A 17,616-nucleotide genomic window follows, 5' to 3' on the forward strand; every position below is an offset into this window, starting at 1 on the left:
TGTCTTAATAAGAGCCCCAGGAGTGTCCCCAGTGTGTTTTCCATCATTTTACTTTTGGTCAAAATTTGGCAAAGAAACCACAGAGGTTTCATTTTTTACCAAAAGTAAAATGCTAAAAAAACACCCTGGGGACACTTTTTTCAGGATTATATTTTTTTCCAAAATTCTGCAAAAAAATGAAAATAAAAATTGACAATTAAACATTGTGAAGGAAACACTTACAGTATATCCTAAGGTTTCAGGAAAACAAAATAAAGGGCCCTTTGTTTTTTTCGGATTTTGAAAATAAAATTCTCAAAAATCTCAAAGGGTTTACCTATAAAGCTTTTTTGAATGCTCAGAGTTCATTTGATGTAGTCTTTCTTCCGTCTATGTGTAACACTCAAAGCTCTGGAGGTCAGACCCACAGACAAAGCTGAGCGCTGCGCTAAATGGCTCGAGATGGCACGGGATGACTGATAAAGCTGCACACTGTACAGGACTGAGTCTACTGAGCCGGGCCTGATGTTTCACGTCACATAGCAGCGCCACTCTAGAAAATGACAGCAGCTTGTACAAGAGGAGAAGACTGATGTGCGAGTACCTCCAAAGAGTCGCGTGTCATCCTGGTAATGCTCATTGGTGAGACCTAAACATAAACATTTTCACATTCAGGTCACAGGCAGAACACAGTACAGACACAGAAACATGCTGAACACAGTGGTAAAAGTGGCCTCATGTCCCCTCATTGGTCTTTTTATTCACATATGATCAATCACATAGCATGTTTCCCTGATTGAACATTCATCTACAGTGATTTTTCTTGGCACGGACGCTGGCGGCAATTTTCTTTTGATTAAAGGAAAGAGTTGGCTCTGTCGGCAGGGCTCAGAGCCTTCACACATTTCCCACTGATGTTTAATTCTGTCTGGACCAACTAGGATGTGTTTGTGTTTTATCTGTTCCACATGAAGCCTACAGTACAAACACACAGTATCGCTGCTAACTAGAGCACACTGCGTGCTGTTGGCACAGACGGACTACTAAGCAGAGTTAGCACGCATGAGAATATGTTCAGACAGAATTTTCATGGCTTTATTAATGCATGGTTGAAAACCAGGCAGGGTGATACATTTGTTCAATATTGCAGCCCCGATTACACACTATATTCTAACATCTATAAAAACAAACAAGTGGCAAATACTACGACAGGATGTGTGAGGATACAGGAAAGTTTCAGTTTGACTGGATTAAGATTCGATTTGTCTGTTTTTTTTAATAAGTGATCTCTGATTTCTCAAATGGCACAAAACATCAAAACACAAGACGATGACAGAGACAAACAAACTCAGGACAAACTTTACACAACAAACACACAAAAAAACTAATGAAATAAACAAGCTACCTTTACTTTAGAAGCAGGACCACACCATAACTATACCTCTGATCACCTGATGAGTGTGTTTACACTGCAAAAACCAAACTCTAATTAAGTGTTTATTTCTTAATTTGTATTAAAAGTGTCGTATTAGACTTTATTCTAGATCAGTCACCTGAAAAGTCCAGAAAAATTTTAGATATTTAAGGACAAAACTGATACCTGGACTTTCATTAGGGGAAAAAAGATCTGATAAGGGGGTACGATAAATGTACTTGTGAAGTTTTTGTTCAAAGAAATTCTTCATATTTAGTTTTAACTCATCCAAAGCTGAATTTTGGTTTTGATGTCAGAAAAAATTGAGCAAAACAACCCTAAAAAAAAAAAAACCTTTTGTTTTACTTTTTTTTTTCTTTCTTTTTTAAAATTTTCTTTAACGGATGCCTGGTTGCGATACAGTCCTCCTTCTAGATGGTGGCTGAAATGCATCTGAAAGCTGTTTGCAAACCATATTCATTAGAAGGAGAAGAAGAAAAAGAAGGCAGTCTTTCGTGTTTTCAGCTTGAAATGGCCATCCTAATATATATATATATATATATATATATATATATATATATATATATATATATATATATATATATATATATATATATATATATATATATATAATTTTAAAATTACTTTTTGAAATTACTTTTTAAAATTCATTCGAAATCCTTTTAAGTCTCGAAATTTTCAACCAGCTCAAATTAATCTGCTCCATCATTCAGACTGTGCTTATTTAGAATAAAATCTTTGATCAATTCAATGGGTAGCTACTGTTTTCTTTGTCTTATTCCCACTTTTTAACCACTAAGATTTGACGACCAAATGTATCAACTTCATGTACACAGAATCTGATGGTTTCATCAGAATTTTCAAGTTATTTGACCTTTTTTGACCTTAAACACTATAAAAACTTAAATTTAAACAAGTGTTTTAGAAAAAATGTCTGTAAGACATAGTGGTGTTCACGGACTTTTTGAAGGACAGGGTCATAAGGAAAAAAAAGGTACATACAGAGCATTCTTGCAATAAGTTTCATGGGTTTTTCAAGGGTACTTAAGACATAAATATGGGGGGGCCTCCTGCTTAAAATATAGTCAAAAAAAAACCCAAAACAAACCTGAAATCGATAATGTAACAAAAGTGTTGGACCTAAAATGTGATAAAAAAGAAATGAAACCTAAAATGTAATAACCAACCCAAAATAAGACAAGTATTACACTTTGAGCAAAAAGTTATTACATTTTGGGTGCAGCATCTTGTTACATTACATCCGTTTTATTACATTCTTCATCACATTTTGGGTCATTGTAACATTTTAGGTTGTTGTTACATACTGGGCTCGTATCAGGTTTATTGAGACAATTTTACTAAAAAGATGATTCTTAGATTTTAGTTTTTGCAGTGTAGAACAGCACTTTGACCAATCTAACAGCACTGTGCCTTGGTTACTGGTCATCTCAGAAGATTAAATGTGAGCCTGTTGTTGTGGCGTGGTCCTTGCCAGAAAAATGACAGTGTGGGACAAATGTGCTAAACACTTCAGCACCTACATGAGCAATAATAAAACCCCCCAGGCTCCAGTACAGTGATGTACAAGAGAGTGTGTGTGTGTGAGCATGAAGACAGAGGCTGTCACAGCACTTACTTCCAGTTGGTATGAGGTCCCGATCTGGGATGAAGAGTTTGTAGCCGTAATGTTTCTCCAAGACATCAGGGAGGATCTCCAAGGCGAAGCGTTCCTCCTCTCTGGTTTCCTGACTCCACTGGTCTGGGTCCACTTTGGTGTAGGAGAGGTACGCATCGTAGTCTTTGTTTTCTGAGCGAGTAGAGAAAGCAACATAAGTGATAAGTCAAGAAGATGCAGTTAAAGTTTGTTGCATTAAAAACAGCTTAATGCTTTCTGTAAGAAGCTGCTGTGACTTATCTTATTGCTTTTAGCTGAACATGAGGTGCAAACATTCAGACTTCGGTGAAATAAATCACAACAGTAAAGTTGACCAGCTTGAGAACTTTTACTGAACCATTTTTTAAGTCTAAGCAGGAAGACTCATTTAACGATGGTGCTAACACTGCTGCTAAACATTAAACATATGCTTTGACTGAACCACAAATGATTGCAGGGGTTTGTGCACAGATGGCATCATTTCTGCATTTTAATAACTTGAAATAAGACTTTTTTTTCTGGACTTGTTCAATGAATTTAGCTCAGATTAAATCTAAGAAGACATTTGTACTAAAAATAAGACAGTAACATGTTTTAATTGCATGATTATGACACAATGAGAGGAGTAAACCTGTTTAAAAGTGGTAATGTTAGCCTGTTGCACCTTGCAAGGTCTCGACACACTTGCATATCCAATTAAATCATATATGGATCTGCTTGTGTGAAGCATCATCGAGCTTCCAACATGTTAACAAATATTGAAAAAAAAGCTGCAAACCACATATAGATACAGATGAGTATTTGCACAGTATCTCAGAAAAAAATGAGGTGGATACAAAAAAACTCAGAGCAACATTCAGGCACAGCCCCCTCTTTCACTTCAGTGTGATTTCCCCGCAGACAAAGGGAAGGAAGCAGCACTGGTGGCACTTTCAGTAATTCCTAGTCATTATGCTGTGTGGAAACTGGAGTGTGGGCCAGCCAAAAAGGGGAACACACTCTTTTTCATATCTTCTCTGAGGAGCACACACAGCTTTGAAACTCACTGGAAGGGCCGCGGCTGTGCTCGACAGGATCCCAACATCAAACACAGCTTTCAAATTAGTTTACCAACCTCGCAAATTAACCACCTAGCAAAGTTGGAAAATCAGAAACAGCTTGTATCGGCGGTCCCCGTCGGTATGACTTAATCATGTGGAAGTTTGAATCAACAAAACACTGTGTAATAGATAATTCATGCAATTGTAGAAGCAATCAGGAATAAGCTCAGAGTTTTTGAGAAAGAAGCACAAAGAGACGAATAACAGAGTTAAAAAGGGAGATACTGGGACACGAGCAGAGGGCTCCTCCTCTGAAGCAGAAGTTAACTCTCTTCTGTAGCAAAAACAAAAAGTTGCCCTCCAATCTCAAGCTGTTTATGCCCCTATTTGTCACACAGGGATGAAGCTCTGAGCCTTTCCATTCCCTGTTTCCTGCTATCAGGCCGTCGACGGCAGAGGGTGGGCGTCACTCCATGACATATTGAGACTGATCTCTTTTTAAATGGGAAACAAATTGAAAATCTGTCTCCTCTCGTCGCTATGCAGCAATGTACACACACATACACACACAGTCACGTGAAGGAGAGAGGGAGCTGAGCTGAGACAGGATAGGAGAGGTCATTCAAATCTACCTCCACACACACCTTTAACTCATGGGTAGAGAAACTGAACCCATTCACACCAATAAAAACAAACTCCATGCTTTTGTATTTTATCTTCACCTCCATCCACGTCCTCGCTGCCAAAGTGCCGCCTATAGAAAAGCATCAGCTCAATCTTGTAGCATTTGTAGAGGGAGATGAGGAAGATGAGCAGCAGCAGGATCGCTCCCAGCCCTCCTGCCAACTCCACAGTGTACATGAGCTCTGCTGAGGACGACAGACACACACAGGAGAAAATAAAAATGTTAAGATGATTATTCTTCAAACATAATAAGTTAAATCAAGTCATGTTTCTATCCTCACTGGACCTCTAAGTGATCTCTTCCCTGCAGTTTTAAACTCACACACGGCCACATTTACATCTGCAGGAAGGCTCAACAAGCTCAGAGCGAAGCAGCATCAATCTTCACATGGGAAGAGACGTGCGGCTCATAATGACTTTGGGAAATATGAGAGGGTAGAAGAGTAGGGAGGGAAAAAAATCCTGCCACTCTGCATCGCATCTGCTGTCCACAGCCAGACAATCCTGGACATGGATGGAGAGCTTTTCAAAACAAGAAGCTTCACTTCCCTCACATCATTTACTCCTCACGCTTCTCCTCCCCCACTCTCTACTTTCTCCTCTCACTCCCTCCGTTCATTTGTCTTCTCTATTATCTCCTCTCCATCTCCCCTGAGATCCACCAGGGGAGGGATGAGTTATGTTGTGTATAAAAGCAGCATTTACCTGCTTGGCTCAGATACCTTATATTCCTGTCACTGGGAGCTGGGACTCAATGAGGTTGCCATCGCAACCACAAAGCAGCCTTTGAATCATCACGTGTTATTTTTACTGCAAAAACACATCTTCAGGGGTCAGAGCGGCATCAGTATGATTATTGAGCTTTACTGCTTTGATTAAAAATAAGGTCAAGACGAACCTGCGACTATTTTCTCACAATATGTTTTCTGTAAAGCTGTAGGGATTTTATACTTTAATAGAAATATGGAAGCAGAATGCGAAGACATGACTCAGATTGGATGTCAATTAAGGTTCAATACACTGCTGCAGCTGTGCAAAGACGCAAAAGAAGAGACAGCTGTTAACTGGATTGAAAACTGCGTAGTTTTGAAGTGTACTTTCATTTTTGAGGAGGTGCACGTCAGGCATAGACGTACATGAGCTGACGGAGGAGTTTAATTTAGGCTTCAGGGTAAGAAATCTGAGTATCATCCCAAAACATCATTGATGTTTTTGTCTGTTATTTGACCCAAAATGTAAAAACAGCAGCAAGTCTTTAGGAGAAACTCATGTACGCCAAGTGTTGGATTAATAATCTCAAGCTCGTATCTTCATCCCTGACAGACAGTCGATCTATCACTGAGCTGTGTTTCTGTTCAGGATTACAGTTGTGTTGTTTCACTGCTGTGATTTTCATTTCTTTGCCTCCCCTCCTAACTTTAATGATTTTTGCAAATTAACAATGATCACGCTCGCTTTCTGAGTCAGAAAAAAAGGCAGCCTTCAAAGGCATTCAAAAAACCTGCTGCAGGGCTTCTGAGTGATGCATTCTGGGAGGGGAAACATGAAATAAACATCAGAATAATATCAGAGACTGAGAAAGGGAGGCAGAGCGCTCGATTTCCTCAGCATCTCTTTCCCCTCGATCTGACGGAGACAGTCAAGATGAAACTGTCTGTCTGCAAAGATGACTCAAAAAGAATTGGGCCATGTGAAAACATGGTGTCAGAGACAGGGATTAAGCAGACAGACAGATAAAGTCTAAAAATGTAATTGTATGCTGAATTTATTGGCCTGTTGGGGAAGCTAAGGACCAATTTGCTGTTTAAACAGCCATCAAATTACCTCTCTTTGCCGGGTGACAACCAGTGCATGACAAGAGCTCCAGACAAGTCATGCTAGAGAGCCAAAATAGTATCACAGCTGCTGAAGCACATGTAGGAGGAAAAAATGGAGCTGGAGCACAGGCTGTTAACACAAGCATGGATGAAGAGAGGAAGGGAAACAGAAGGATTCAGTTTGAGATGATCCAAGGCTGGTGATCACCTGAGAACATCAGCTGAGAACAGGAGCTTGTCCCTCAGGTGATTAAGGTACACAGCAAAAGACTGAAATCTTATAAAGTTTTTTTTTTTTTTGCCTTACTTTAAGTAAAAATTGTCTTGTTATACTTGATATTCAACATTCAACTGGTCAGTTCAGAAGAACACATTGTTATAAGTTATCAAAAGACAAAAATGAGGTCTCAGTTGCTTTAACAAGTAAAAAAAATCTGCCAACAAGAACAAGAAAATTTCCTAGAAAATTTGCTTGAAACCAGAATAATGTCATAACACCATTAACTTTTCCCTTGTTCCATTGGCAGATTTTTTAAAAACTTGTTACAAGCAATTCAGACCTAATTTTTGTTTTTTAATAGCCTAAAACAAGACATTTTTCTGGACTGGTCAGGTGAATGTGGCTCATATTAAGTCTAAAAAGACATTTTTTTAACTGAAAGTAATACAAAAACACTTGAAAAGATATCAGTTTTTTGCAGTGTAGCTTTATTTTATCTACCTAAACCTTCTCAACATACAAAACAAGATAAAACCATCAGAGAGCATAGCTTCCAAAGATTCCACATACACCAGTCTAATGTTTAAGGAAATGTCGACAAAACTTTGCATGAGAAGACGAGGGATGACTTTATTTGATAAAACTGGGTTGCAAGTCTAAGTATGTCATTCCTTTATAGCTTTAAGGAAGAGCTGGAAAAAGCTGATGCTGAATCTATATGATGAAGGGATACAGAGATGATTTTCTATCCCATGAGAGAAGACGTAAGTGAACAGGACATTGAGAAACAGTGGTTTTATGAGTTAGTTTAGTTTGTCTCTGTGATGTTTTTCTGCCATTGTCAAGTTTTTCTTGAATCACCTTTCTTTTCAGCTCTTTCTCAAAGATGTTTTTGTTGTCGTTTTGTGTCTTTATGGATGTTTTCTTGATCACTGTAACTGTTTGAGTCAATTTTTCAATAATTCTTTGTAGTGTTTTCAACCTGTTTAGTCAATGTCATTTTATCATAAAAATACATCTCTTAAAGCTTGTTTGGTTTTTCTTTGACTACATTTTTTTTGAATAGTATGAATACTATTTGGTTCTCGTAGAAGTTATTTTGTTTCCTCTGTTGTTACAATTGGCTGAAATTGAAGCTTGGTTTTATGTCAGGATCAAGTCCTGCCTGCTTTTTTTGGCTCTAAAAAGAAACTTGTCAGTGCCACTTAAATGTCAGTGTTGGACTACGGTGATGTTTTTGCATGCACGCTTCGTCTCAGAGCTCTCATCCTCCTTCCTTCAGACCTCAGTCATTCATTTGAGTACAGGAACCTACGGTCTTCATTCCCAGGATCTTTATTTGCTGTCCATCCCAAAGGTCAGAACTGAACTGGGAAAAAAGGCATCTAAATCCACTGCACCCCTTGCCTGGAATAATTTACAAAAAAGTTGAAATCCAATGAACTGATCTCATTGGATACTTTTTTGTCTTTACTTTTTTTTTTTTTTTTTTTTTTTTTAACTTTTTTTGTCTGTCCGTCTGTTTTTGTTTGTCTATGAACAACATTACTCCAAAATTATGATCCAGATCCTGGCAGTATTCTGGATACTAAGATCTGGGATATGAAATATGCACTGGGTCATCATAATTCTCAACATCGTCAGGTAACAAATTATCGTACAAACCTGCGACTAACACCAAATTGTAGCAGACAGTCTGCTGAAATGGAGTATAACATTAAAGTAGGACTAAAGTGTTGCGTGACAAACACAATATGCTTGGTGGAGCTCTGCCCTCTCTGAGTGCTTTTCTAGTTTCTGTCTGTTTCTGGTAAATAGCTGCTGCTTAAATTCTTGTGTGTCTGTTATGGACTACCTCATGTTGTATGACTGTTTTAAGCTACAGCTGACGCTGTTCACTGCTGCTTTTTTGCCAGGACATGCTTAAAAAAAGAGGGTTTTTTTAACCTCAATGAGGTTTTATCTCCTGGTTGAATAAAGGTTAAAAAATGTATCCCTTAAAATTTATTTTTGCGTCTTTTTAATGTTACATTGTGTCTTGTTAAAGTTATTTTGCATCCTCTGTTATTACAATGTTTCTTTAGAAGTCATTTTGTGTCTTTTGTTACATCAATGATCTTTAGCATTATTAAGAGTAAGCTTGTTATTTTGTTTCTTCATGAAGTTGTTTTATGTCTTCCATTGTTTTTTTGTTTTCTTTTCTTGTAAAGTTACTTTGTGTCTCTTTGAAAATATTTAACATCTTTTAAATTATTTTATTTCATTTTTTGGTATTTTAGGTCTTTGTAGCCAAGATAATTTTGCATCTCTCTGTGGCTATCACATTTCTCTTTTAAGGGATCTTATTTATCTGTTATGTTTTTTAGAATCATTTAAAAACAATTCTGACTCTCTTTTTAATATTTGGGGGTCATGTTGAAATTATATTGCATTGCACTGTAGTTATTTCATTTCTCCTTGTGGTTTCTAAAAGTTTCTCTGCAGTTATTTTGTGTCTCCCTGCAGTTTTTTAATGAGACTTTATATCTAATGAGTGTCTCTTATGTTATTCCTATTTATCTATGTTTATGTCCCAGTGGGCTTGTGATTCCTGTCCCTTCGCAGTTTTTCATGCACCTCAGTTTTGGGAGGTTCACACTCCTCCGTGTTGAAGCATGACTTGATAAAGAGCTCTTACCGCGCCTGAGGAGCTGGATGGTTGCTTGGCGTCGACCGTTTCCATTTTCCACATAACAGGAATAATTTCCCAGGTCCTCCTCCTCCAACGAGTCAATGGTCAAGGAAATGGCAACTTCCTGTTCACCCAGATGCTCCTTCACAATCCTGCAAAGAAACAAATGACTTTCCTCACAAAGCTGCTCTACACCTCCAGGTTTGGTCACAATGGATGAGTGCGGTTTTCTGATGATCTGTGTCAAGTTTTACCGCATGCAGCATGTAAACAGTATAACAAGGCTTCAGGTGTCATGATGCGTTCTGTTGTACTCAGTCTCCATAACATATTTTGTTGCACTTCACAAGGTTAAACTACACAATGCCCTTGAGCAGTGTGTTTGTGTGAAACCGTACCTCCACGAAGCCTCTTTGTGTTACTGTAAGCACTTCACTGTATGTTAATTTCTTCCTCTGCACTCAAAACATATGAGAAATGAAAATCAATAAGGGCTCTTCCTTGGAGTGAGGGTTGTGGGGGGGAATCAAATAATGGCGATCAGAAGAGAATCTTTTTATAGCGGCTGCCATGGAAACAAAGAGTGGGAGAGAAAGTAATATTCCATAAAGTAAATGAGTGTCCCCCCCGCTGGGCTGGTTGAGGTTGATCGAGGAGAGAACAGGGAGATAATGCTCTCTCATACCTTCCATGCACTACTTAGCCCACTTTTACAGCACCCTCAGCACAAATGACACTTTGGAGGAAACAAAGTGCAAATGAGAAAGAGATCCGTCTGTTTGAATGCCGTGTGTGTGAGCAGTGGCGTACCGTACGTGGTGATGGTGGAGGAAGAAGATTGAGGGTATGTATCTGTGAGTGTGCAGAGGGATAATGACTCTCAAGTATCGCTCTTCTCTCGCGCCTTCAAGCCGCTAAACAGCACATAAGGACGGCTCGTTGGGGAGATTTGGCATCAGTAATTGAAAGTGTATCATGAGCTTTTCATGGAGAGGCTGAGGCACGGCTGATGATGATGATGTTTGTAGTTCCAGCCGAGTTTGTTGTGCAGTGAGGGTGCAGAGAGCTGGGAGCGCTGGGAGAAGGAGGCACGGGAATAATTCATGTGTCTCCCGGGAGGGGAGCGTACTTTGAAGCCTGCATTATCACACTGTATGAGCCAACACAGCTCGCTGCCATACAACCTGATGAATAATGACCAACACTGCTCAGACCTGAGCTTCAAACAGAAACAATCAGGAACCAAAGTTGGAGGAGGGGAAACCAGGTCCAGGTGAAGGGTAGCTGCTCTAAAAATCATGTTTAAATCTGTATCATGACATCTAAATCTTCAAATCTTTTTGGTTTTTGTCTGATCTTGGATTGGCCTATTTGTGTATTCCCACAGCAAGGGGCTATCCAGCCTTCAACCGCTCCAGCTCTAATTTGGCGGTCACGGCTAAAAAGTTGGGAACGTCAGCTTTGAACTATCTGAACCAGCCAGCACAATATTTTCCTTCTCTGTTGAGTCTGAATCTTTAAAACCCTGAGTCAAATCCACTTCTTTTGTTGCTCGATTGACTTTTTCAATAAGGTTGGCTAAACGGCTAAAGCACATTTTGAAGCTTTTGCTGCAGGCGCTAATATCTCACTCCTTGTTAGCAGAGGCCTGTGTGTTTCCTCCTTTAGTGGTTCACCTTAAACAAATCTGTTTCCATTGAACATTTCTTTCAATCTCCACCTGCAAAACATCAACTGAGCTGCCTTACAGCAAATCAATGGCCTGGTTTTATTATGCTGAGATTTGATTTGATAATGCATTCATCCTAGCATGCTTATGTCTAGTTGTCCATGCCATGAGAACAACAGTAGCTTCTCTTCCACTCGCACAAATGAGAATTTATAGGTTTGGGTTACCATAGAAATGAACTTCTCTGAATCAATAGGCTCAATGTTGGGTAAATAAAAGCCTGCAGAATCTCTGAGCTCAAGGTGTCAGTGTTTGTATCGGTGCTGGAGTCTGACGGCAGATGCATTAGTAAAAAGCTTTAAGAGAGGGCCTGAAGAAGAGAGGGAACCCATAGAAACATGGATCATCTAGAAGCAAGTCAGCTGCAGGGCGAGTACAGCTCTGTTCATGTTCTTCTTTTATTCTCCATCGCCTCCCTGTCTTCCCTCGACCTGTATATACATCTGACACTATGGAGGGGAATCAAGGCAGCAATAACTGAATGAGAAAAAGCTTATGGCAGCAGCATCAGCAAGATCAAATACATTATTGATCTGCTGCATGAATTATCGGTATGAATTATTGAAATGATAACCCCTCGGCTGGTGAGAGGGGGAATCCTGGAGTCAGGGAGTAATGGAGGATGAGAGGAGGACAAAGAGAAAGAGGGAGCGAGTGAGAGGAAAGCTGGAGCTTAAAATGAGATTTGTTTCTGCTGCGTGTTGATATCAGCGCAGATGCAAACTCGCTTTCACAAATGTGTCTTCTTTACTTTCCTCCTCAGTGACTTGTACCATATTTCTTACTCTTTCTACTTCCTCCCTGTCTGCTACCCTCCCCCCCTCCTCCCTTCAGCTCCCCGTGGCCCATCTGCATGGTGCTATAGGTGGGTGCAGTGAGGGAGATAGCGACAGCAGCGGCGGCGGTGTGAAAAATGGCGGTTGTTAACCATCTGACAGGACTGTCTCCCCAGAGCTGCAGCCTCTCCAAACAGCCCTAATGGGAAACATGCACACGGACCAAGGAATGGACTTGTTTAAATGTGTTACACCAGGAGGAGCGGGAGACACGGAAATGGGCTCGCGCTAAATGTCTTTAAGGCCTGAAAATCAGGCTTGTTGGGAGAGTTTTACAATGCTGTTAGAGAAAGAGGGTGAGCTGTTTTAAGATGCTGCACATAAAAAATGTGCAAAAAGCCAGACACATATCTGCATCTTTTTCAGTTGCACTGCAGGAAACAGGGATGAAAACATGCTTCTTATGGAGAGAACTGGCCCGGACTGAGAAAGAACAAATTGCCTCTCATGTGAGAGCTTAAAAGAGACGGAGACCTACTTTCCAACCCAGTCCAAAGTACAACTAATCCAAGTGAATTCCAGGTAAACTCTCATCCAAACACAAAAAAACCCTACCTTTTCCTCTCTGGAGAATTAAACAAATGATTCAAAACCTGCACCACTCTGAGACATCAACACCTGATCTGGCAGAAAAAGAATCAATGTGAGGTATTTCCTCTTGATTAAAACATACAACTTATATCAGAAAACTCATCCTAGAGCCAGATTTCAATCAGCTTTGGCAAAGTGTGAGCATGAGTTAGTTTAATACAGCTGCTTGCATAAGAGCTATATTTCTTCTTCATATATTCAGATATTTCTGCACAGCTTTGCTTGCGCCACATGATACATGACGCACAGCTGAGAGCTAATAATGCATCTAGGGTCTGGTCTGTTGCTCTCCACAGTTCTACGCCTTGATTCTGCTCAGCTGCAAACTTTTTGTGTCTGGACTTCTTGACAGTATAGCTGTAACCGCTTTGAGGCATGGGACGAATAATCAATACGAGGCTGCGGCACAGCACCAAGCAGGAGAGTGTGTGATACAGTATTAAAGCCATGTATCTTCTATATTCCAGACATAATGATGCCAAAGTGGTGCTGTGTGTCTGAAAACATGTCCTGTATGCTGTAAATATTGTACTGCTCTGTTGTTAATGTGCACAATGCAGCAAATAATAACTCCTCCTGTTTTCACCTGCATGCCCATGCATCCCAGAAGACGATAACGTAGTGTAAACAAAACACTTAAAGTGATAAAATGAGGAATTATTGATCTAAAATAAGAGTCTACATGATTTTCACACCTTAGAAAATAGATGGAATAAGCAGCTGCTCAGATGGCGGCAAATAAATCTCAGGGAAATGGTTGGTTTAGTGAATGCAATTTGGAGTTAATGGGCTAAAACATGCAAAACCTCAAGTATCATCCTTTAATATTTTCCCCTGAATTCATCTAAGTCTGCTATTAATTCCTCATTACAGCCACACGTTGTGAAATGGCTCTCTGCTTCTTACTTGATGTCGCTCTCCTGGACTCTCTCCTCATCCAAGTCCTCGATGAACTTCTCTCCCTTCATCCAGTAGATAAGCGGGCTGACCTCACCGCTGTAGCCGAAAAACGCCCGGCATGTCAGGTTCAAGGCGCTTCCTGTGAAGACAGAGAGGAGACGACAAGCTGTCACGCTTGATTGTCGCATGGGCTTGTTAAGGGAACGCGTTTCATGTGCACTTCCTGAAACATATCCCGGCGTATCGTATTCATGCCTTCAAAGTGAGTGACATCAACAGGAGCACTTCATATTGTGTTAGTGGTGACATGAGCACACAGAATTTATTTAAATATTAACACACAAACACACATATCCCAAAGAAAGTCACGTCAGAAGGGGCTGAGGAAGGGGGAACGTGAGTTAGACACTTCAGAAAACCTCTGTGGATGAACGGCTGTCAGGGAAACAAACTTTTGCAAAGAGTGAAAGAAGAAGTCTTAGGGAATACAGTCAATCTGCTCATGCCTATGGCACACACACACACATACACACACTCACACACAAGGCCCTGAAGATTATAAACAGTGACGAACACATGAGGGCACTCTAGAGCTTCCAAAAGGCCCCTGGAGACAGGGTCCAGAAGAGCAAAGGAGGAAGACAGAGGAGGACAATCACATTATTTTATATAGAGCTGCTGCTTCGAGGTGTGAAAGGTCAGGAGTCAACAACTGCAGTTTGATGAAAGGTTATATATTGGGAAGAAGGAAAAGAAGAAGAAGAAGAAGAAGAAGAAGAAGAAGAAGAAGAAGAAGAAGAAGAAGAAGAAGAAGTAGGAGGAAGAAGAAGAAATTGTCTGTGAGGAGGAGAAAGAGTTTCTGTTGTGTGAATTAACGGATGATCTGTAGTTCAGCAGTGAGGGCAGGCACTCAGGAGGAAGGACAAGGGCGACGCATTAAAGTTTAAAAAAGTAGTCCCTCCTTCGATGTGGGTGTTACTGAGCAACAAGAGAAAAGCTTGACATTCAGAGCTGCTCATAAGAAAATAAAATTTCAGAAAAAACTTTGTGTCCACATTATGACACATGATGACAGGTATATATGAATTCTACATGTGACACCAGTGGGATCTTTTTATAGTCGAGCCCTTGGTCATGTATGAGCCTCATGAACAGGGGCTGTATAGGAGGTAAATCTGCAGGTTTAATTTGCATCCCTCTGAAATGGCATTCATAAGAAGCCTGGGGTGCAGCAGTCACATGGCCCCCCTCTTAGTAAACAATGTGCACACACATGAGAGAGGCTCATCATGCAGCGAGCTCTGTATGTTGGAGGACTCTCCTCTCAGGAGAGAGACGAAGCTGTGTCTGGCTCTGAGGCATGAGATGAGGGGAGCAGAGGGAGAAGAGGCATGAAGAGGACGAGGGTGAAGGAGAGGCGGTTTCTTCCTCTGTCACAGAGAGGAACGGGATGTAGCACGTGTTTGGCACCATGGACAGCTTCCCATGGTTCAGTGTGAGGAATCCTGGGTAATGTTGTTTTTAATTACTGCCTTAAAAAAGATATGTTGGAGCTCAGTCCTTTGTGATACATGAAGATGTGTTACCACTGCAGTTTTTTGGGTGGTCACTAGATGCTAAGCTTTTAGGCGAGCTTATTTTAACTGAGCTTTTTGAAAATGCTCACTTTTAATTCAAATTGGACATGATTTGGTCTCTTTAGCCACTTTGACTCATTAGTGAAAGATTTAATGTTAACAGATGGCACAATTTCATTGATATTTTAGCCTAATTTCTAACTCAGAGGTTTAATTTGAATCTTATCCTGTTGGAAACTTAAAACTTTCCCTTGCCCTTTTCCAACCTTCTCTTCCTCCCTCTCAAACACAGTCACCCATAGTTCCAGAAAACCAACACAGCATCTACCAATTCTCAAGGCTTTAAAAATGCAGTCCGACAAAACATCGAATGAAGTCATAGAGTCAGCGTCCATTATTCATGCAGTCACACACGTGTCGGGGGCGAGGTTGTTTTCCACTGCCTGCTTGTGTTTGAACTAAGGGCACGTATCCTGCGTCTCCTCCTGTTCAGAAACACGAGGCAGCTTCAAAAGAACTCAGTAGGTCACCCTCGGCACGGGGAAAGTTTTAAGGCGAGCTGGGAAAAAGGACAAGAGGACACCCAGGAATGAACTGATAGTGCCGTCTGTGAGGAGCACAGACTGACATTTCCAAAGTTCAACAGCCACTCTCCGCTTGGTATTTGTGCACAGCCGGCCTTTACAAAGGCTACATGCTGTACCTACAAAATAGGAGCCTCTTGTGTGTGATGTAAAAATGCACACAGGCCCACACAATGCAGCAGCGCTTTACTGTACACTTTCATCCCTATCCCTACCATACTGTGTAAATTACATATTGTTCAGCAGTGTATCTGTGTGTGTGTGTGTGTGGGACTGATGCAGCATTTCCTCTCTCCTCTGTTCCTAAATCTCCCCCGTGCTGTTAGTTTATCCCACAGATCAATTCCTAACTAGGAATGTCATGCTGCCGGCAGCTGCTGCCTGCAGAGGAAGTCTCCACTGAGCTCTCTGGGAATCACAGGAAACTGCTGAAGGCTTCCTGCTGTTTCATTTTAATCCAAGTGCAGCACTGCCCAAAAAACAGCCTCACAGCATCCTGAAGCGAGCCTCCACCAGCGGTGGGAGCTACACCTGCAAAGCCACCATCTTCACAAAGGACATCATTTGTCTGATCGAGTCCTGTCACAGCCGCTCCCTAAAGTTCTTCTTTCTCTTCTTTGAATGAGCTCATGCTAAAAGAATAGGTCTCTCCTCATCGCTCTGCTCGCCCACACCATAAATTTTTAACTTAAGTTGATGTAATGCATAAAAAATAGCGTTTCTAGGCTGAGGAGTTACAAGTTTTACTTTTCATTTGGGGGAATGACACCAAAAAGTGCATTAGAAGCTGTTTGTGGAGCTTTTTCAGGTGAAAATGTCCCAATTTTTGTGAATGTCTCTGCTGAACTGAAGGACGTCATGTTTATCTTAAGAATGAGTGACTGAAGAAGAAGTTGGCTTCAATGTCTCTTCTTTTTCATCCAACGCAAGAAGACCTTGAAGGGATAAAATAAGTGAGCTTCAGAGCAGATACAAACTGACCTTGTGTTCAGATTTTCTTTCTAAATTCTTCCCCTGACATCCAAGTCTTAATATTACTGGAGTCTTTTTTAAACTTCTATAAAGTTGAGCTTTTGTTCACTTTGTGTCTTCACTAATAGAAAGATAAAACATGCAGCAAAGTTTGTTGTTTCAAGGTTGCTTCATGAAACTTATGTCTGGATCTTGATCTGATCTGCTGGTGACATTGAGTCACATGTTGATTGACTTTCTAAAGCCCTGTTTCCACCAAGCAGTCTGGTATGGATCAGTACAGTTTGTTACAGGCTGGATTGGTAAAGTCTGTTCCTGTTTGCATTTCCAACGCCACCTGTGCCCCTCTTGGTAGGTGCAAGCCGGATGCCGATCATAGACTGTATAAAACGTGGACTTGTTTCCCTGACGTCACCTGTCTGTTTCTGAAACTGAAAATGTAGCACATCAGCTATCGTGGCCATATTGGTAGTGGGGAGGGCTTCGAGTACAGCGATAGGGCACCTAATGGTCACGTGACCTGAGCTGTGCCTCTGATTGGGTGAGCTCGCGATCCTTATATCCTCTGAACTGCTGAGTTAAAAAAAAATTGTCACTCATATAGCGTGTGTGGATAGTAAAATTAGCAATCCAAGGGCCGTTTACACGACAACGGTTTTAGGGGGGAAATGCAAAAGTTTTGTTGCGTTTTGGCCTTACGTTTACGTGGGAACAGTGTTTTAGTTGACCTCAAACCCAAACTTTGAGAACTGCCTCCAGAGTGGAATTTTTCAAAAATGCTGCTGACACCGTTGCTGTTTGAACAGTAAGCCAACATATTCAGTGGAAACACTGACGTCAGACTCCGCTTCACACGAGTACAACAGTACCGCTGTTACGGTTGTTGTGAACTACCATGTTGTGCTTGTTCTGCTCTATCTGCTGTAT

At 40.8% G+C, this 17,616-nt stretch overlaps 1 protein-coding gene across 6 annotated transcripts in view; it reads right to left on the reverse strand.

Moving 5' to 3' along the window:
* Positions 1–17,616, reverse strand: part of il1rapl1a (interleukin 1 receptor accessory protein-like 1a) — a 185,570-nt gene that overhangs the window by 2,519 nt on the left and 165,435 nt on the right. For 3 of the 6 annotated variants that reach the window (XM_074694837.1, XM_074694839.1, XM_074694840.1), the window contains exons 7-11: positions 13,563–13,695; positions 9,507–9,652; positions 4,831–4,977; positions 3,051–3,221; positions 584–628 (exon numbers count right to left, since the gene is read on the reverse strand). In XM_074694837.1, coding sequence (XP_074550938.1) covers positions 584–628; positions 3,051–3,221; positions 4,831–4,977; positions 9,507–9,652; positions 13,563–13,695 — 642 coding nt within the window. The remainder of the gene's footprint in view (positions 1–583; positions 629–3,050; positions 3,222–4,830; positions 4,978–9,506; positions 9,653–13,562; positions 13,696–17,616) is intronic. The other 3 variants (XM_074694841.1, XM_074694843.1, XM_074694842.1) reach the window with 3 other exon arrangements.

This window comes from Halichoeres trimaculatus, unplaced genomic scaffold, assembly GCF_033239565.1.
Source record: "Halichoeres trimaculatus isolate MK-OKI-2021-1 unplaced genomic scaffold, fHalTri1.1 fHalTri1_scaffold_19, whole genome shotgun sequence".
Classification (NCBI taxonomy): Eukaryota; Metazoa; Chordata; class Actinopteri; order Labriformes; family Labridae; genus Halichoeres; species Halichoeres trimaculatus.